The following is a 23,191-nucleotide window of genomic DNA, read 5'->3' on the forward strand; positions in this document are numbered from 1 at the left end:
GGATGTAAATATTACTTCCTGTCAGGTGAACGGAAGAGACGTGGGACAGGATCCTCGAGTCCTACAGGAAGAACTGCAAGCTGCCAGTCAAGCTGTGGTTCTAAAAATCCTCCCAAGCTACCATGAAACTAATCCCCCAAGACAGGTAAGATAGTCTCACCTGGTGCCTTCATCACAGCAGGACAGGTGTCAGTTACTATTTTATATGACATAGTAATTATGTATACTACAGTAATACTACCATCAGGTATATGTTTTGTTTACTACTGTGTTCTACATTCAAGTTCTCCTAAAGGTACTTTGTAATTGTGAGGGACAGTCACGGACAGGTGAGGACTGGTAAGAGCAGGTGAGTGTAGGTAAGAACAGGTGAGGACAAGTGAGGTCAGGTGAAGACAGGTGAGGACAAGTGAGGTCAGGTGAAGACAGGTGAGGTCAGGTAAATACAGGTGAGGACAAGTGAGGACAGGTAAAAACAGGCAAATACAGGTGAGGACTGGTAAGAGCAGGTGAGGACAGGTAAGTACAGGTCATGAGGACAGGTGAATGCAGCCGTGGACAGGTAAGGACAGGTGAATGCAGGTGAAGACAGGTGAGGACAAGTGAGGTCAGGTGAAGACAGGTGAGGACAAGTGACGTCAGGTGAAGACAGGTGAGGTCAGGTGAAGACAGGTGAGGTCAGGTGAAGACAGGTGGGGACAAGTGAGGTCAGGTGAAGACAGGTGAGGACAAGTGAGGACAGGCAAATACAGGTGAGGACTGGTAAGAGCAGGTGAGGACAGGTAAGTACAGGTCATGAAGACAGGTGAGTGCAGGCGTGGACAGATGAGTACAAATGAGGACAGGAAAGTACAGGTAAGGACAGGTGAGTACAGGTGAAGAAAGGCAAGGACAGGTGAGTACAAATGAGGACAGGCAAGTACAGGTGAGTACAAGTGAGGACAGGTAAGGACAGGTGGGTATAGCTAAGGACAGGTTAGGACTGGTAAGAGCAGATGAGAACAGGTAAGGACAAGTTAGTACTATGTACACACTGATTGTACACAGTTTTTCATACTTTGTACACACTAATAGTACACACTATTTTATACTTTGTGCACACTAATAGTACACACTAATGTTAGGTCTTGGCGAGAATGAGGACTCAGTTGCAGACAAGAAATGATTGACGCAGGCTTTTATTCAACAGTTTCTGAGAACTGTCTTCAGATAGAGTCAATAAACAAATGACTATAAACTCTAGACTAGACACACTAGAGTAAAAAGTAAACGTAGCACAGGGCGAAAAACAAACGGAAAATCACTCCAGAGGGAGGGAAAAAGGTGATAGCAAAATCTACAGGGATCTAATAATAAAAAACAACAATCTACGATTAACTACACCAAAACAAAATCGCTTATGAAGTGGAGACAAAAAGCTATGAACAGAAACTACACTATAAAGGGCTAAGAAAACTACAAATGAAAGCGCTCCAAGAGGACGGAAAAAAAGAAGGCAGAGCACTATGAAACTAGCTTACAAAACTTTTAACAACTCAAAATCACTCTTCTTCAGAGGGTACAAAGAAATCAAAGAACAAAGCAAGGCAATACTTAGTGACTTGGACAAGACTGTGGAAGATGGCTGGAGGTACACCATCGGATCATATACTCTGGCAACAAGACAGGAGAAGACGAGGACTACATACACATGAGGGAGGGTGACACAGGTGGAGAAGACGAGGACTACATACACATGAGGGAGGGTGACACAGGTGGAGAAGACGAGGGCTACATACACATGAGGGAGGGTGACACAGGTGGGCACAATCAGGCAATCAGGAAAGACATCAGACAGGAGGAAGGGCATGTGGCCGCAGTGTGACAACAATGTTATACTTTGTACACACAAATAGTACACACTATTTTATACTTTGTGCTAGAGCTGAAACGATTCCTCGAGTAATTCGATTACGAAATATATTCGAGGAATTTTCGCTGACTCGAGGCGTCGTTATTTTTTTTGTTTGTTTGTTTTTTTTACGTTTAGTAGTCAAAGCTCACGTGTAGGCCTCTTGTTCACATGCAGACGCAGACTTTTACAAACGCTGGCCAAAGTGTAGAGATCCAAAACTCTCCACTCAGCATATGCGTGTGCACGACACACACGCAGACTTGTGATGATGAGATGGTTGTACGATGTCACTTCCAAACTCAACAACACTGCCTTGCTGCCTTTAAACACATTATAAGAGGACTTAATGTATGTTTGAATGTAAACATGCTGCTATTTTCACTCAACATGAATAAAAAGACACATCCAAATGTGCTTAGTGACACTCCCGCCTGCACTAATGACAGTCAGCTGTTTGGATATAATGGCTGTGGAACCTCCACCTGATGGAACAACTTTGACCAGCAAGACTTTTTGCTCTGTGTCATAAGAAAGGTGCAACATTATTTTATGATTTTAGTCCTTGTTTAACCACAAATCATGAAGTTAACTTACGTGTCTTGCGTCCATGAGCCGGGCGTGACCCTGCTCGCACGTAAAAAGTGACCAAGCAACTAAAAAAAACATAATGTAGCGTCCTCCTTGTAGTGTGTAGTGATGTTAAATACTATATATACTTCATTACACATGTACTATGTATTCATTGTAGTGTGTACTGATGTTAAATACTATATATACTTCATTACACATGTACTATATATTCATTGTAGTGTGTACTGATGTTAAATACTATATACACTTCATTACACATGTACTATATATTCATTGTAGTGTGTACTGATGTTAAATACTATATATACTTCACTACACATGTACTATATATTCATTGTAGTGTGTACTGATGTTAAATACTATATATACTTCATTACACATGTACTATATATTCATTGTAGTGTGTACTGATGTTAAATACTATATATACTTCATTACACATGTACTATATATTCATTGTAGTGTGTACTGATGTTAAATACTATATAACTTCATTACACATGTACTATATATTCATTGTAGTGTGTACTGATGTTAAATACAATATATACTTCATTACACGTGTACTATATCACGATATCCATCATTAAATGCTTTATAATTCCATGACAGTTTTGCAGCACGTCCGTGTGTTTTATATAGATACTTTATATAGATACTTTATATAGATACTTAAACATGCAAAATGGTTTCGTTATTGCGTGCTGATTTTATAAATAATGTAGACTTCACTGCACATGTAATACATCACCATGTTAATGAACATGTTATAATTCTATGAGTGTTGGCTTTTAGCAGCACATTCACTCTTTAATAATGTTCCCAGGATTCTGTGTGTATGTGCAGGCTGCTTTTAAAGATAATTTACGTGTCATTGTACAACTAAAGTATATCAAAATAAAGACAATAGGAGGTGTAATGCTGCACCAAGTCAGATATTGCTGCTTTTGTCAGGCTTCTGATTGGACAAAAAGTGCATGACAGCAGGTGTGTGTGTTTGTGTGTAGACATAGACACTTTTGAAACTACACTTGTGTGGATGGACATTGTTTTAAACCCAAATATGTATTTTTGAAACTCTCCGTGTTCGTGTGGACATGGCCTTAAAGGCACTACCTAATCCACTTTTTATGTTTGATATAATGAAAACTGTTCTTATTGTTTTCTTTTTGATACTAAGAATATAGTTTTATTTTAACTTTCTCAGGGAATATTAATTTTGAACTAATTTTATATATATATATATATATATATATATATATATATATATGTGTTTTCATCTCAAACATGTTATGATGGCAAAATGAACATTGATTACTATTTTGCATGCAAAGAATGCAATGAATTTTATTGCATTCTTAAAATGTAAAACTGTTGTCGTCATTATTAAGTGGTTTGTCTTTTTATATTGTTTATGTATTGTTGGCAGGTTGAAAACAGCTCAGCACATTTGCGTGGAGAAACCACCATTCAAACGGCACCGTGTAATTATCATCAAAAACGCACGAGAGACAAGAACTTTGTTTATGCGGTCACAGCACACAGCACATAGGGCTGTGAGCGCACCTGTTTTTATTAGTACACACAAATTGGCACAATCAACCACAGACGCATTTCAGCTGTGCGTGTCAGCCTTCAATAAGGAAAACAGGCGTTCAGAAATAAAAAACAATTAGGCCAAACACAATAATTGAGGGAACATCTTAACATGTATAATCAAACCTTAATTAAGCAAAAATATTGCTCTGGCACCAAATAATAAAATAAATCCATTTAATAAAGTCAAAATATAAATAAGGCAACAAGAGAAATATCCAACACTTCTCTTTTGTAAAGTAAATTTGTACAGCTGATATGGGCATCTACACATGATTTGCCTGAGAAGCTGGACAGGAAAAAAACAAAAAAAACTTTTTTTTTTTTCTTTTTTTTTAAGCAAAAATATGATTTATTCGATTACTCGATTAACTGATCGGGATATTCCATAGAATACTCGATTACTAAAATATTCGAAAGCTGCAGCTCTACTTTGTACACATTAATAGTAGACAATATTTTATATTTTGTACACACTAATAGTACACACTATTTTATACGTTGTACCCACTAATAGTACACATTATTTTATACTTTGTACACATTAATAGTAAACAATATTTTATATTTTGTACACACTAATAGTACACATTATTTTATACTTTTTACACACTAATAGTACACACTATTTTATACTTTGTACACACTATTTTATACTGTGTACACATTGATAGTACACACTCTTTTATACTTTGTACACATTGATAGTACACGCTATTTTATACTTTGTACACACTATTTAAACTGTGTACACATTGATAGTACACACTCGTTTATACTTTGTACACATTGATAGTACACGCTATTTTATACTTTGTACACACTATTTTAAACTGTGTACACATTGATAGTACACACTCTTTTATACTTTGTACACATTGCTAGTACACGCTATTTTATACTTTGTAGCCACTAATAGTGGACAGTATTTTATACTTTCTACACACTGATAGTAGACAATATTTTATATTTTGTACACACTAATAGTACACACTATTTTATACTTTGTACACACTAATAGTACACACTATTTTATACTCTGTACACACTAATAGTAAAGAGTATTTATATTTTGTGCACACTATTAGTACACACTATTTTATACTTTGTACACTGATAGTACACATTATTTTATATTTTGTACACACTATTTTATACTTTGTACACTCCAATAGTACACACTATTTCATTCTTTGTACACACTAATAGTACACACTATTTTTTACATTGTACACGCTAATAGTACACACTATTTTATACTTTGTACACACTACTAGTACAAACTATTTTATACTTTGTACACTCTAATAGTACACACTATTTTATACATTGTACGCACTAATAGTACACACTATTTTATACTTTGTACACTCTAATAGTACACACTATGTTATACTTTGTACACACTGATAGTACACACTATTTTATACCTTGTACACACTGATAGTACACACTATTGTATACTTTGTACACACTAATAGTACACACTATTTTATACTTTGTACACACTAATAGTGGACAGTATTTTATACTTTGTACACACTAATAGGGGACAGTAATATACATTTTGTACACACTAATAGTACACACTATTTTATACTTTTTACACACTAATAGTACACACTATTTTATACTTTGTACACACTAATAGTGGACAGTATTTTATACTTTGTACACACTATTTTATACTTTGTACACACTAGTAGTACACAATATTTTATACTTTGTACGCATTAATAGTTAACACTATTTTATACTTTGTACACACTAATAGTGGATAGTATATATACTTTGTACACACTAATAGTGGACAGTATATATACTTTGTACACTTTGATAGTACACACTATTTCAAGTTGTCTAAAAAGAGAGGTTACTGTAATGTTACAGTAGAAGTAGAAGTGTTAGATCTGTCTGACTCCAAACACTAATATCACTTTAATCTCCCTCATTCTGCTTCAGTATGATGCAGACTAGCAACCACCATCTGCTACACCAAGTGAGCTAGTCAGCTTCTTGATGATTGATGTCTTTAATTCCATGAATCTCATCCACTTCTTCTTCTTCTCACTCACTTACTTCACAAACATGCTTGGAAAACTCACTTATTCAGATTCCTTGCAAAAAAGTCATAATAATAATAATAATAATAGCAATATAAGTCATACATTATAATAAACAAGTCATAATAACAATACATACTGTCTAAGTCATATTAATAATAAATATAATAGCGTGTGACAACCTGATTCCCTGCAGAGAAGTCATAATAATAATAACATAAGTCATAATGAAAATAACATAAGTCATAATTATAATAATAACATATGTCATAAGAATAACAACATAAGTCATAAGTCATGATAATAGCATAAGTCATAAAAATAACATAGGTCATAATAATAATAACATAAGTCTTAATAATATAGATCATTAGATTAATAACAAGTCATAATAAAAACATAAGTCATAATAATATAGGTCATTAGATTAATTACATAAGTTATAATAATAACATAAGTCATAAGAATAATAATAATAATCATGTGTGTTTAGATGTTCTTCAAGTGTCACTATGACTACGATCCAGCGTGTGACAACCTGATTCCCTGCAGAGAAGTCATAATAATAATAACATAAGTCATAATAATAATAATAACATGTGTCATAAGAATAATAACATAAGTCATGATTATGGCATAAGTCATAATAATAATAACATAAGTCATAATAATAATAATAACAACATATGTCATAAGAATAATAACATAAGTCATGATAATAGCATAAGTCATAAAAATAACATAAGACATAATAATAATAACATAAGTCATAATAATTTCCTGATTCCCTGCAGAGTAGTCCTAATAATAATAACATAGGTCATATTAATAATAACATAAGTCATAATAATAATAACAACATAAGTCATAATAATAACATAAGTCATATTAATAATAATAATCATGTTATTTGTTCAGATGTTCTTCAAGTGTCACTATGACTATGATCCAGCATGTGACAACCTCATTCCCTGCAGAGTAGTCGTAATAATAATAACATAAGTCATATTAATAATAACATAAGTCATAATAATAATAACAACATAAGTCATAATAGTAATAACAGAAGTCATATTAATAATAATCATCATGTTGTGTGTTCAGATGTTCTTCAAGTGTCACTATGACTACGATCCAGCGTGTGACAACCTGATTCCCTGCAGAGAAGCAGGGTTAAAGTTCCACACAGGAGATATTCTGCACATCGTCAACCAGGATGATGTCAACTGGTGGCAGGTGAAGTTCACATTGACTATAACCAACATGGCTTCCATGCACTCTCATGTGTTTATTATGTATTCACGTTATTATCCTCATGGATTGATTTATTCTCTGATTTATTAATTTATTTACTGTAGTTAGCAAGTGAAATGAAAAAAATATAAAGTATTTTAATGATTAAAATGTATTTGTTATTCCTTTGAATGGCAAATGTAGCAGCTTCAGAAAAACAAGTGAGCGCATGTCTTTCATTGAGTAAATAAGGCAGTTGAGTCATGGATGAATATTGTGTGTGTCACGCAGGCTCGGCATGTGGAAGGCGGGCCCGCGGGTTTGATTCCCAGTCAAATGCTGGAAGAGAAGAGGAAAGCCTTTGTGAAAAAAGACGTTGAACTTCTTCCTGCAGGTAAAGAAATCTAATCTAATCTGATCTAATCTAAAGTAATCTAATCTAATCTAAAGTAAGGAAAATTGTCAAACACTTGAATACATGGACCGTTATTATATAATAATAATAATTATTATCATACAATTACACTATTACACATACTGTAATTACACTATTATGCATTGTACTGTAATTACACTGTTATACATCATACTGTAATTACACTATTATACATCATACTGTAATTACACTATTATACATACTGTAATTACACTATTATACATCATATTGTAATTATACTATTATACATACCGGTACTGTAATTACACTATTATACATCATACTGTAATTACCAGAGGTGTGGACTCGAGTCACATGACTTGGACTCGAGTAAGTCTCGAGTCATGAATTTGATGACTCTACTTGACAAAATGTAAAGAGACTTGCAACTCGACTTAGACTTTAACATCAATGACTTGTGACTTCACTTAGACTTGAGCCTTTTGATTTGACAAGACTTGCTACTTTCCCCAAAACCCAAAGATTAAAAAGTTATTCAGGAGCGCTCCGTATCTTTCATTGTGTACGTGTGTCTGTCAGCGTGTGTGCTGCCTGTCAGTACAACATCCAATCAAATTACATCCACCTTGTTTTCATCACACAGCATTCATCCAATCAAATTGCAGGACAACCAACAGAGAAGAGCTGTCAAACAATGCGCCAGTGAGGAAAAATTATGCCAAAGATAGTTTCGTTCGGGTATTAAAACTACGACTTGGTCAACAAAAAACAAATTGCAGTATGCTAAACATGCGGTTCGAAGATTACAGACTTCGTTCGACATCTGAAGTTGCACAAAGAAGGGTAAGTTTTGAATGTAAGCTAACGTTCTGTCTTGACACTTTGTATTGGTATTTTGTATTACAGTCTTCCCATGATCATGTTTACAGTGATTGTTTTGTATGTATTTTTTATGTATGTGGCTTTGGATAAAAGCGCCTGCCAAATACTTAAACATAAACATATATAAACACCTGAAAGTCTTTATATCAGCTAAAACCACCAATCTGTTTCACTGGATTCAGAATAAAACCAAATTATGTCTTAACCAACAATGTTAGTATTTGAATATTGTTACTTGAAGACTTATTCCTTTTTACAATTATACTGTTAAGAAAATATTGTCTTATACTTTGCCTAAAATGAGAATGCATCATAATCAGTGGCGGCTGGTGAATTTTGTTTTAGGTGGGGTTGAAAGTTTGTAAACCAAACCCCTGTAGGGGGGTCATCCTCCCCCAGAAGATTTCTTTGTGATTTTCACATACAAATATTGAAGATCTTTGCTCCTTCTCAACTCTGTGGTAATATTATTTTCATAAAATACAACCAATAGTACGTTAATGTTAAATCTTACTTGTGAAAAGTAATCCCCCGATTCCTATTTTCAACAGTCCGCTCATGTGAGCAGGAAAACGCTGAACATCAGCCCGGCATCTTTGTTTTCTACCTGTCAACTGTCAGTTTAGGCTGCTCGCCGGCTCCTCATCACCACTTCAAGATGGCGGACCAATTTCTCGCGTCACAGCAGCCAATGCTGCGTCTACTGTCCTGCTGGCCCCACTATGGACTGGACTCTTAGTATTATGTTGGATCCACTATGGACTGGACTCTCACAATATTATGTCAGACCCACTCGACATCCATTGCATTCGGTCTCCCCTAGAGGGGGGGGGGGGGGGGGGGGGGTTACCCACATATGCGGTCCTCTCCAAGGTTTCTCATAGTCATTCACATCGACGTCCCACTGGGGTGAGTTTTTCCTTGCCCTTATGTGGGCTCTGTACCAAGGATGTCGTTGTGGCTTGTGCAGCCCTTTGAGACACTTGTGATTTAGGGCTATATAAATAAACATTGATTGATTGATTGATACTTATAAGATGTCTATGGTTATAACGTCATTGCAAACACGGCAATCTGTTGCGTCCACTGCAGTTCGCTACCTTATTCATACTTTTTGTCAAGTGATTTTTTTTAAGCAGGGTTGCATGAGGTACCTACACATAACGTTACGTTAGTCAATGAATCACACACAGTAACGTAACGCGTATTTTAGCCACCTACAAAAAGACAAACATAGTCAAATAAAGGTCAGTTAAAATGTATACTATATTAAGAATATGTGTACATATTGCATAAGCCCTGACATCTAAAAAGTACAACGCTGTTCATTTTTATGTTCATGTATTTATGTTTTTCATGTGTACGCACACATCAACACACATACAGTATGAGATGAGATCAATGAGATAAGGTAAGAACAGGATAGAAACTGCTGTGGAACTAGTTACAATCCAATATGCCATGGAAATACAATGTTAACACTTTTGTACAAATAAGTACAGTTGCACTTGTTTTTTCAAATGTGTTTATTCTGTAAAGGAATGAGTTAAATGTTTAAAATGACTGGTTAATAGTGCTATTATGAAGTGCAATGTCAGCACAATTTTTTTTCCTGCAATTTCAAATGCACTTGTTTTAATAAATAAATACAGCGTTTTAAAAGCATACACAATCTGTGTAAATATATTAGTCTGTGGTTAAAAGGACTTGAAAGGACTCAAAACTCAAAATGCAGGACTTGGGACTTGACTTGAGACTTTCCAGTCTTGACTTTGGACTTGACTCGGGACTTGCCTGTCTTGACTCGGGACTTGACTCGGAACTTGAGGGCAAAGACTTGAGACTTACTTATGACTTGCAAAACAATGACTTGCTCCCTTCTCTGGTAATTACACTATTATTCATTTTGTAATTACACTATTATACATCATACTGTAATTACACTATTATACACCATACTGTAATTACACTATTATACATACTGTAATTACACTATTATACATCATACTGTAATCACACTATTATACATCATACTGTAATTACACTATTATACATCATACTGTAATTACACTATTATACATACTGTAATTACACTATTATGCATCGTACTGTAATTACACTGTTATACATCATACTGTAATTACACTATTATACATACTGTACTTACACTGTTATACATACTGTAATTACAGTATTATACATACTGTAATTACACTGTTATACATCATACTGTAATTACATTATTATACATTATACTGTAATTCAGTGGTTCTCAAACTTTTTTTGTCATCCCCCACTTTGGACAAGGGGGAGTTTTCAAGCCCCACCTGCCCCCATCGCCCCAACAGAACGCTAATGCCAAGCTTAACATTTTCAAATTTATTGAACATCAAGTAACATCAAGTTGTATACATTCAAACTCAATAACATAACATAACATCAAGTTCAATAATAAATAAAATAACTGTGCAGCTGTGGTATAACTTGCATCAAGTTCAATAATAAATAAAATAACTAAGCATGACTGACACCAGGTCTATTGCAGCGGGGAGAATGAGCTGCTCAGCAATTGTGTGAGGTGTCATGTACTGTTTTGTCATGTCCGAGCCACCGTAGCATGTGTTCAGTGTGTGACGTCACGGGAGGGAGGGAGAGTTTGGACTCTCGAAGTTGTTAATAAACGGGAGCGATCCGAGGCATTGAGTTGAAACGTGTTGTCTGATTATTATTAAATTAAGACACCTAAATAAGCACATAGGTGAAACCGAGGACATAACATGTGTTTTTTTTGCATTGTGCAATTCTGTATGCAACTCTATATGAAGCCATTTGAGCGTTACTGTTTACTGATGTAGCTTTTACCATGCGCTTCTCCTGTTGACGGTACTCTGTCAGTTTTCTTTGAAAGAAATCAAGTGGCTTATTGACGTGATTGGGGTGTGTGGTCTCGAGGTGTCTCTTTAATTTGTTGGGTCTCATGCTGTCTGCTGCTAGCGCTTTTAGACACAGAACACACAGGGGTCTCTCCTCTGCCTCCACCACCACTGCGGTGAATCCAAGAGCAAGATACCCTTCATCATATTTTCTTTTCGGTTGGCTTTATGGTTGATTAGGCCCGTCAGATTTTTGTTTTTCTGCAGGCGCTGGCTCTGGCTCTGGTTCGACGACCTTTGAGGTGCCAGTCACAAATGTATCCATTTTGTGTAATTGTGGTCCACACATTAGCCTGCTACCCATCCGCGCGAAAGTTTGATCCGCTTAGCCCCGCCCCCATTAGTTACTGTTGCTATGTCTGTCAAACTTTCGCTCCTACCGAAAAATTTAAAGCCTACAGGAAAAATAAGTAATTTACATTTATTTATATAGCGGATTCCACAGACATAATCACAAAGTGATTTACAGTGTGTATAGAAAATGAAAGCATAGTAAAAAAAAAAAATCTAAGAATAGAATTTAAAAAAAAAAAATTAAAGTGAAATGTCCTCCCGTTCCTCGCGCCCCACCTGTCATGTCTCTATTCCCCACCAGTGGGGCGCGCCCCACACTTTGAGAAACTCTGCTGTAATTACACTATTATACGTGTAACCGGTGGTCTTTTCCTCTCTGCGTTGTGTGGCTTTTGTGAAAAACGACCGACACCATGGATTGCTCAGCTGCACTTTACTGATAAAACAGAACACAATTGTTGTCAATACGTTTTTGACGTCGTCGAGTCCCTCTCCCGTTATGGTGGACAAAAGGGCGTACAACAGTGAAATAAACATACCTGATAAAACAGAACACAATTGTTGTCAATAAGTTTTTGACGTCGTCGAGTCCCTACACAAAATACAATACAGAACAAGAAAATGAACAGAGTTCTTAACATGACATTATCTGTCGTCACATGGACGCCTACCTCTCCCGTTATGGTGGACAAAGGGGAAGTTGGAAGGCGTGTCCAACGCATATATAAAGACAGGTGTCACCGTAATTATTGCAGTAGGAGGGACAACGAGACAATGGTTCCACATTGACAAAACATCAAACAACATTCAGGTATTTACATGTAACTTACACATTTTCTGTAATTATAACAATAATAAAGCATTATAAAATACATTATTTACAAGACATAATGGACCCTGTTACACTCACCCCCCAAGAATTACACAAAAGTCCGGTTTGCAAGAACAGTACACATGTGTAAACACAATAGCCATGAAAATCACAAATTTGCATTAAACAGCAATATACGCTTCCTATTTAAAGGATAAGAGAACAAGAGACTTGCTTGGCGCCCAGCAAGAACTCATAGTACTCTATAGACAAGGTGAGGTGCCTTATACACCACACATACACAGGCCAAACATTGTGGGTGAGTAGGGAAAAATTAGCTTTTCAGAACATTGAGTCCACACCAAGAGCAGCACAAAACAGCTTTCTGGTCATATCTCACACACTAATAACAGTATGGGAGCCTGGCTCGACCCCTAATATGGACTCAAGTTGAACCATGGACTCTATGAAACGGTAAACAGGTTTAATGACTCTGCCAAACCGTGAGGCAAATTGGTTTTCAGCACCAGATGCTTGAGGTGGACCAACTGGGACTAATTGCAGTGAGGGAGCAGAGAGAGCTATCGGGGGATCCAGAGCAGCAATATGGCCACTGTCTGGAGGGGAGACTACTTTAGCGGACTCTGAACACTGAGGCTCATCAAAGGAAGACTGCTCATGGACCCATGAGTCAATACGGCCATCATCACAAGCATCAGCACTCAAGAGGGAACCAGCATGGGATGTCCCAACAGTTGCAGCTGCCGTATCCGACACCTCTGACTCACACCCATCAAATACTGCTGTGGCAGGCATGACCACTGGTCCAGCATCATCCTCCAAAGCTCCATCTAATGGCAGGAAGTTAACCTGGAGCAACAGGTTACGGTGAACAACACGTTCATTCCCCTCTGGATCCTTGATCCGGTAGATGTGCAGGTCGGGTTTTGAGGCCACCACAGTGTGTATAACAGGCAACCACTTGTCAGAAAGTTTACGCTTCCCTTTGACACCTTTGTTTGCCAACAGCACCTGGTCGCCAAGTGAAAGAGGCTGACCTTTGACCTTTCTGTTGTACTGGTCGCTCTGATGCTTCTGCTCAGCAGAGCAGTTCTTCTGGGCAAGCGTCATGGCACAATGCAGGTCCTCTAAAAGGGACTTTACATATATGTTATAGTCACACACAGTCTCATCCCGAAACACATTCTTAAAGAGGAGATCTACCGGCAATCTCGGGGTTCTCCCAAACATCAAATAAAAAGGCGCAAACCCAGTCGTCTCATGCACAGTGCAATTATACACAAAAGTCATTGTCTGGATCATTTGGGGCCATTTCTGCTTGGAGCGAGGGGGCAATGATCTCAACATGTTGCCCAAGGTGCGGTTAAACCGCTCCGTCCCACCGTTTCCCATAGGATGGTAGGGGGAAGTGTGAGACTTGTCAACTCCTGACAACACCAAGAGTTCAGCAATCAGTTCACTTTCAAAATTTGCACCCTGGTCTGAATGAAGGCGCTGGGGGAAGCCGTAAATGCAGAAGAAGCTGTCCCATAATTTCCTAGCAACCCTCTTTGCAGTCTGGTCCTGACAAGGAAAAGCATGTGCCAATTTCGTAAAGTGATCAGTGACTACAAGAACATCCACATATTTGTTGTGGCTGTCTTCAGCTGTCCAAAAGTCAACACACACAAGCTCTAGGGGAGCAGAGGTTTTGATGCTTTGTAGCGAGGCCCTTGCTGAAGGCTCGGGGGTCTTGCTAAGGACACACCTGCGGCACTGTTTCACGTAACTGCGGACATCCTTCTCCATGTCATACCAGAAAAAGCGGTGGCGAGCTAGAGCAAGAGTGCGGGGCTGACCTTGATGACCAGCTTGGTCATGAATGCCAGACAGTGCGTCTGCCTTCAAGGACTCTGGCACAACAAACTGGTACCTCTTCTTCTTGGTCAAAGGGTCCTTTGTGACCCTATAGAGGATACCATCCAGAAGTATCAGCCTATCCCACTGTTTCAAGACTCTCAGAGTTAGCTGATTTTCATTACAACGTTCGCGTCTGGAGGGCCTGCGTTTTCTGTCAACATAATAAGTAGCTCTTAAGATGACTGGGTCTCTTTGTTGGTGAGACTGAAGGTCAGCAAGTGACAGGGAAGGCAAAGTGTCTTGGCCAGGAGGTTCCAATGTTGTGAGGTGGTCAGCTAGTGAGGTAGCACGCTGGTGAGGAGCACTGTCCCATTCATCCAAAGAAGAAAGGATTGAAGAGACATCTTCTTCGGACATCGAACTTTCAATGGTGTCAATGTGAGGATGACACCTCAGTGATTGTGGCTGGCAAGTGAAGCGGAACGCATCCTGCACACATCCATCACTGACATCACAGACCCGATTCAGCAGCTTAGCATAGGGCTCACCCAGCAGCCGCTCCCTCAAAGGAGTCACAAATGGGTCTCTACTGAGTGCATCTGCCACCACATTCTGCCTGCCAGGGATGTGCTTAATCTCAAAATTATATGGAGCCAACTTGGAGACCCACCGCTGCTCACAGGCATCTAGTTTTGGCTTAGTCAGGATGTGAGTGAGGGGGTTGTTATCCGACCAGACAGTAAACCTGTGACCCTTGAGCCAGTGGCTGAATTTATCACAAACTGCCCATTTAAGGGCTAAGAACTCCAGTCTGTGAGCAGGGTAGTTGACTTGGCTGCGGCTGAGAGTTTTGCTTGCAAAAGCAATGGGTCTCGCTCGTTCTTCGCCATCAGGGACCTGGGACAGGACTGCACCCAGACCATCAAGTGATGCATCGGTGCAGAGGATGAAGGGCCTTTCAAAGTCTGGGTGTGCTAGCACCACACTATTAAGAAGTGCACTCTTCAGATCCTCAAACGCCTTCTCACAAGCAGAAGTCCAGTCCTGAGGAGTCAGTTTTCTGAAGGTGCCTGCTCTTCTCCGCCCAGAGGAGCCCTTGGCACTCCTCTTCTGTCCTGCAGTCAATGTGTAAAGTGGCTTTGCAAGAGAAGAACAGCCAGGGATGAAATGCTGGTAGTACAGCACCATGCCCAGGAAGGACTTGACTTTCCGCTGTGATGGGGTGCAGCCGTCATCCTCCATAAGGTCCTTTTTTTCAAAAGCCGAGATGACTTTGACTTTCTCCTGGTCGACTGCGACACCTCCGCTGTTCACTACATGACCGAGAAACTTCACGGTCCTACGCAAGAAGTAGCACTTCCTCTGCGCCAGTTTCAGGTTGTTGGCCCTGAGACGCAGGAAGACACTCTCCAGCCGCTTCAGGGCTTCTTCTTCGGATGGAGCAAACACGAGCAGGTCATCCAAATAGCAGAGGAGGCTGGAGAAGTTCAAGTCCCCAAAGATGCTGATCATCATCCGCATAAAGGATGCAGGGCTGTTGCACAAGCCCTGGGGAAGTCTGTTGTACTCGTATAGGCCTAAGGGTGTTGTGAAGGCCGTATACCGCCTGTCAGACTCATGGAGGGGGACGTTGTAAAACCCCGATGTGAGATCCATGGTACTGAAAAAGGCATTTCCACCAAGGGCGGCAAGACAGTCAGCCTGGTGGGGTAGCGGGTGTGCATCCTTCACGGTCTTGGCGTTAAGCCAGCGGAAGTCCGTGCAGATCCTCAACTCCCCTGACTTCTTCCAGACGAGAAGAAGGGGCGAGGCATACTCACTGACTGACTTGCTGATGATTCCTTTAAACTCCATCTCAGACAGCACCTCTCTCAGCTTATGATAGTGAGCTGGAGGGACACGGCGATAGGGGAGTCTAAAAGGGCGATCATCGGTGAGGTGGATTCGGTGGACAAAATCCTTTGCTTCGCCACAGTCCAGCTTGTCTTTAGAAAATACATCTTCGTAAGTGAGGACTAGTTCAGCCAGTCGCTGTTTCCATTCCTCTGATACTTCACAGCCTTCAAGATCAACATCCGCCAATCCGCAGTCTTTAAGCTGCTGAAGGGGATTAGAGGTGGTACCTGACTTGGAGGCTGGGTTTCTTTCCTCACAGGTCTGCTGCATACACACACTCTGTGACAAAGGAAGGTCTTCCATTGCAATACAAGGGAAAACATCTGCTACCTTAGCGTTACGGCGGAGTGTCACAGGTCTCTTTGTTGGGTTCAGGATCTTCATTGGGACCCAACGATCACCCCACATGGGTGTCACGACCCGCCCAACAATGATGTCTCTAGGGGTTGAACGGGAAGAGGTGGGCTCCACAATGACAGTACTCCCAGGTGACACAGGAGCACTGCTGGGCAGCTTCCCCCATACGAGAGACTCTCCCTGAGGTGCAAGAGTGACAGATTGTCTTAGCTTGACTGTACCAACTTTTTCAGGCATTTCGGGACCAGACCAGCGTGTAATGCAGCTGAGTAGTCCAAGAAACTGTTCACATTTGGGGTCAGAAGTATTGGAGCAGACCAGCTGCCAGTACTTATTATCAGACTTCATTGCCAGTATAATGGGTCTTATGACATTGGTCCCAATGATCATCTCATCTTTCTGCCCTGGAACAAGTAAAGTTGGCACAATGAACTTAGACCCATAAACTTCAATTTCAAGGTCATAAATGCACCTGGGTTGTGTCATAAGGCCACCACAGCCAACAAGGACCACCTTCTCCGGCACAGGCCGAGGACTAGGGAGTAGCCCAACAGCTCTAAGTTTTGACTCCGCCTCCACACTTAGCGTGCATGACATGCTACCTGAATCAAGCATCCCTCTTAAAACAGACTGGCCCCCCACAGACACTGGAGCATAAAACAACTCACTAGCTCCTTCCACTCTATGGGAACCCACAACAATCACTGTTTTGTCATCAGAAAGGCTACTACAACAGTTCACATAGGTCAATTGCACATCTTCATTTTCACTGAGGGTGCTACCAGCATCGCCCATGCTACCCCACCAGGCTGACTGTCTTGCCGCCCATTGATGGGTGTGAGTCAGAGGTGTCGGATACGGCAGCTGCAACTGTTGGGACATCCCATGCTGGTTCCCTCTTGAGTGCTGATGCTTGTGATGATGGCCGTATTGACTCATGGGTCCATGAGCAGTCTTCCTTTGATGAGCCTCAGTGTTCAGAGTCCGCTAAAGTAGTCTCCCCTCCAGACAGTGGCCATATTGCTGCTCTGGATCCCCCGATAGCTCTCTCTGCTCCCTCACTGCAATTAGTCCCAGTTGGTCCACCTCAAGCATTTGGTGCTGAAAACCAATTTGCCTCACGGTTTGGCAGAGTCATTAAACCTGTTTACCGTTTCATAGAGTCCATGGTTCAACTTGAGTCCATATTAGGGGTCGAGCCAGGCTCCCATACTGTTATTAGTGTGTGAGATATGACCAGAAAGCTGTTTTGTGCTGCTCTTGGTGTGGACTCAATGTTCTGAAAAGCTAATTTTCCCTACTCACCCACAATGTTTGGCCTGTGTATGTGTGGTGTATAAGGCACCTCACCTTGTCTATAGAGTACTATGAGTTCTTGCTGGGCGCCAAGCAAGTCTCTTGTTCTCTTATCCTTTAAATAGGAAGCGTATATTGCTGTTTAATGCAAATTTGTGATTTTCATGGCTATTGTGTTTACACATGTGTACTGTTCTTGGAAACCGGACTTTTGTGTAATTCTTGGGGGGTGAGTGTAACAGGGTCCATTATGTCTTGTAAATAATGTATTTTATAATGCTTTATTATTGTTATAATTACACAAAATGTGTAAGTTACATGTAAATACCTGAATATTGTTTGATGTTTTGTCAATGTGGAACCATTGTCTCGTTGTCCCTCCTACTGCAATAATTACGGTGACACCTGTCTTTATATATGCGTTGGACACGCCTTCCAACTTCCCTTTTGTCCACCATAACGGGAGAGGTAGGCGTCCATGCGACGACAGATAATGTCATGTTAAGAACTTCTGTTCATTTTCTTGTTCTGTATTGTATTTTGTGTAGGGACTCGACGACGTCAAAAACTTATTGACAACAATTGTGTTCTGTTTTATCAGGTATGTTTATTTCACTGTTGTACGCCCTTTTGTCCACCATAACGGGAGAGGGACTCGACGACGTCAAAAACGTATTGACAACAATTGTGTTCTGTTTTATCAGTAAAGTGCAGCTGAGCAATCCATGGTGTCGGTCGTTTTTCACAAAAGCCACACAACGCAGAGAGGAAAAGACCACCTTCTCCGGCACAGGCCGAGGACTAGGGAGTAGCCCAACAGCTCTAAGCTTTGACTCCGCCTCCACACTTAGCGTGCATGACATGCTACCTGAATCAAGCATCCCTCTTAAAACAGACTGGCCCCCCACAGACACTGGAGCATAAAACAACTCACTAGCTCCTTCCACTCTATGGGAACCCACAACAATCACTGTTTTGTCATCAGAAAGGCTACTACAACAGTTCACATAGGTCAATTGCACATCTTCATTTTCACTGAGGGTGCTACCAGCATCGCCCATGCTACCCCTCTCACTACACAGGCGGGTTAGTTTAAATCAACATTGGGTGGAAAAGATGGCGGTATAGCCGGGGAATGTGAGGCCTGTGGGCACTCACGCTTCATGTGACCAGGTCTCAAACAGTTGAGGCACAATCTGTAGAGCTTACAGTGTGCATGAGTTGAATGTTCACTGGATGTACATACTCGACACGTGCCTGCCACAGAACTTTGATGGTTTCTGGGTTGACCAGTCTGACGGGTGCCTGACCTTTGGCCTCCTGGTCTTTGATTGTTAGCCAAAGATGCATTGCACAAGGACAGAACCTTATCAAACATGGCCACAACTTGAGCACCAGGGTCGTTAGCTGGTGGGTCAAAAGCGGCCGGCGCCACATTGACAGCAGAAGATGGGTGGAATGGGGAGGTGGACTGATGTGCGACCGCCACAAGTGCATCAGAAGGAGGCTGACTACAGGAAAAAGCAGGGGAAGGTTGAGGAACAGAAAGCAAAGACTGCTGGCGTGCTACCGAGACAGCCTGCGGCGAAGAATAATCAGTCACTGGGCTTTGACTGTAAGCTGACAAGCCCATCATACATTGAGACTGGGCTGCTGTCTTTCTAACCTTTCTTATGTGAGCATCTAGACGCTCCTGAACCTCAGCTGCAGTCCACAGCTCAGGTGTCTTTAGTTGAAACAACAAGGCAAGATGAGGGTCAGGACAGTGGTTAATAAACATCATGACGACTTCAGCACTGGGGTCCTCAACAGATTTGCCCCGCCTATGGAGACACTCATCAGCAGAATCAATGGACTTGTTAAGACGGATCCAGTAGTCCATAGCACTCTCACCAGAATGGGGAATAGTGCAGTAAAAGTCTTTCATAGGCAAGTTAGAATATGATAGCTCACTGAAGTTACCTTTCAAAATGTCAAACACTGCAATGGGCAGGTCAGCTGTATTTAGTTCAGGGCGGCTGCGCAGCGACACCTTTACAACATCCCTCGCTTTGCCTGTTAGTCTGGACATAATTAGCTCAAACATTTCAGGAGGACTGTCACATTTTACTCTATTTAGGTAACATTTCATCATGTCTACCCATTCATGAATTGAGAACACATCAGCATTATCGCCCCTAAAGTAAGGTGGTGCTTTGACGTCAGGCTGCACAACAACTTTCACTTGTGGCGAACCATCATGCCCGGAGGAAGGGCTCACAGCAGTGGACTGAGGCTGAAAGGCACTTGGCTGGTGCATCATGCTGATGTTGGCAGAGATATTGTCTCCTATCTGTTTAGCTAAAGTTGTGATCATATCTCCAAAAGCATCAACAGATATGACTTGCGTGGGTTCACGCACTGCTTGAGTAACTGGTGTGGAGCTAGAGATGGGGGTCAGTAGCGGGTTAAAAACTGGTTGGTCTATCATGAAGCTAGGACTGCTTGACACCAACCTACCCCTCCCCATTCCAAATGTGACACTATGCCCACGACCAGCCATTGTAGGAATCTCGAATACTATGCAAATATTTCACTATAACAAAGAGAAATCCCCACGAAGGCAGTATAGCAAAACAAGGGCAATAGTGACACAAGTTGACACATAAAAAAACTTCATTGTAAAGCCCACCGTTAATAGCCCCTGACAAATCAATACATAGCACAGCACTGTTGCATGAAAAACAAAATTCCCCCCTGTGCTATTAGGGCGTATCAAGCCTCTCATTAGCCCACACCCATTAATAGATGAACAGAAAATAAAACACCATCAAAAGGCTTTAATAACCACTCATACAAACATGCTTGCCCATTCACCACTTTTCTTTCTACTATGACAGGACTATCTGTCACAAAAATGTTCATAAAATGTACCAGCTGGATATATAATGTCACCAGCAAAAACCTAAAAGAGCTTAAATCACACGCACACACTTTAAAACAGCGTGATTTGTCAGCACACCTCGCGCGCATGCGGGAGCGCGCGCCGTTGTCCTCGGCGACAGGAAGGGAGAGGGAGGGAGGAGCAGCCGAGTGCAGCGGGCGGGAACTCCAGCAGCTTTCCCGGGCACCAGACGAGCGCTGGTCGGCGATGCAACGGGTCGCACGGCACCAAGTGTAACCGGTGGTCTTTTCCTCTCTGCGTTGTGTGGCTTTTGTGAAAAACGACCGACACCATGGATTGCTCAGCTGCACTTTACTGATAAAACAGAACACAATTGTTGTCAATAAGTTTTTGACGTCGTCGAGTCCCTCTCCCGTTGTGGTGGACAAAAGGGCGTACAACAGTGAAATAAACATACCTGATAAAACAGAACACAATTGTTGTCAATAAGTTTTTGACGTCGTCGAGTCCCTACACAAAATACAATACAGAACAAGAAAATGAACAGAGTTCTTAACATGACATTATCTGTCGTCGCATGGACGCCTACCTCTCCCGTTATGGTGGACAAAAGGGAAGTTGGAAGGCGTGTCCAACGCATATATAAAGACAGGTGTCACCGTAATTATTGCAGTAGGAGGGACAACGAGACAATGGTTCCACATTGACAAAACATCAAACAATATTCAGGTATTTACATGTAACTTACACATTTTGTGTAATTATAACAATAATAAAGCATTATAAAATACATTATTTACAAGACATAATGGACCCTGTTACATACATACTGTAATTACACTATTATACATACTGTAATTACACTGTTATACATCATACTGTAATTACACTATTATACATACTGTAATTACACTGTTATACATCATACTGTAATTACACTATTATTCATACTGTAATTACACTATTATACATCATACTGTAATTACAAGGTGCTGTTTGATGACACATCCTCACACACTATTTTATACTTTGTACACTCTAATAGTACACACTATTTTATACTTTATACACTCTAATAGTACACACTAATTTATACTTTGTACACATTGATAGTACACACTATTTTATACTTTGTACACACTGATAGTAGACACTATTTTATACTTTGTACACACTAATTGTACACACTATTTTATACTTTGTACATACTGATAGTTGACACTATTTTGTACTTTGTACACTCTAATTGTACACACTATTTTATACTTTGTACACACTATTTTATACTTTGTATACTCTAATAGTACATACTATGTTATACTTTGTACACACTGATAGTACACACTATTTTATACTTTGTACACACTAACAATACACACTATTTTATACTTTGTACACACTAATAGTACACACTATTTTTTACTTTGTACACACTAATAGTAAACACTATTTTATACTTTGTACACACTAATAGTAAACACTGTTATACTTTGTACACACTGATAGTACACACTATTTTATACTTTGTACACACTAATAGTACACAATATTTATACTTTGTACACACTAATAGTACACACTATTTTATATTTTGTACACTGATAGTACACACTATTTTATACTTTGTACACACTGATAGTACACACTATTTTATACTTTGTACACACTAATAGTGGACAGTATTTATACTTTGTACACACTTATAGTACACACTATTTTATACTTTGTACACACTAATAGTACACACTGTTAAACCAATGACATCATTCACTCTTCCAATAGGAATATAATGATTGATCCTTACTTCCACCTTGTTCCTCTGATCACATGTTGCTATTGATCATTGTCCCAGGTAACTTGTGCACAGGTGTTGGCGTGAAAAGAAAGAAAAAAATGATGTACGTCACCACAAAGAATGCAGGTACTGGCAAACATGTTTTTGTCTTCATTGTATAAATAAGTATTTTTATTTTCTGCACCTCTGTCAAAAGTACAGTATTCGACTCAAACACTTGGCAGGGAAACAAGCAACTCACTACACATTTTTTATGATTTATTCCACATTTTACAACACTAATCATTTTAATTAATTAAGTCACGACACAAACGTGATGTATAACACTGTCAAAATTACAGTATTCACGGGAAAACAAGCAACTGCAGTTTTCTGTAGTACTTCTCTGCATTACTTTTCTGTAGTACTT

The 23,191-nt window shown here is 40.0% G+C and overlaps 1 protein-coding gene across 6 annotated transcripts in view; it reads left to right on the top strand.

The window, feature by feature from the left end:
• LOC133620303 (MAGUK p55 subfamily member 2-like) overlaps window positions 1–23,191 on the top strand; it is a 51,636-nt gene that overhangs the window by 20,314 nt on the left and 8,131 nt on the right. For 4 of the 6 annotated variants that reach the window (XM_072915971.1, XM_061981680.2, XM_061981688.2 and 1 more), the window contains 4 exons: window positions 26–145; window positions 7,249–7,380; window positions 7,669–7,771; window positions 22,840–22,908. In XM_072915971.1, the coding sequence (XP_072772072.1) occupies window positions 26–145; window positions 7,249–7,380; window positions 7,669–7,771; window positions 22,840–22,908 (424 nt within the window). The remainder of the gene's footprint in view (window positions 1–25; window positions 146–7,248; window positions 7,381–7,668; window positions 7,772–22,839; window positions 22,909–23,191) is intronic. The other 2 variants (XM_072915972.1, XM_072915973.1) reach the window with 2 other exon arrangements.

The sequence above is a fragment of the Nerophis lumbriciformis genome, linkage group LG24 (assembly GCF_033978685.3).
Source record: "Nerophis lumbriciformis linkage group LG24, RoL_Nlum_v2.1, whole genome shotgun sequence".
NCBI classification, from domain to species: Eukaryota; Metazoa; Chordata; class Actinopteri; order Syngnathiformes; family Syngnathidae; genus Nerophis; species Nerophis lumbriciformis.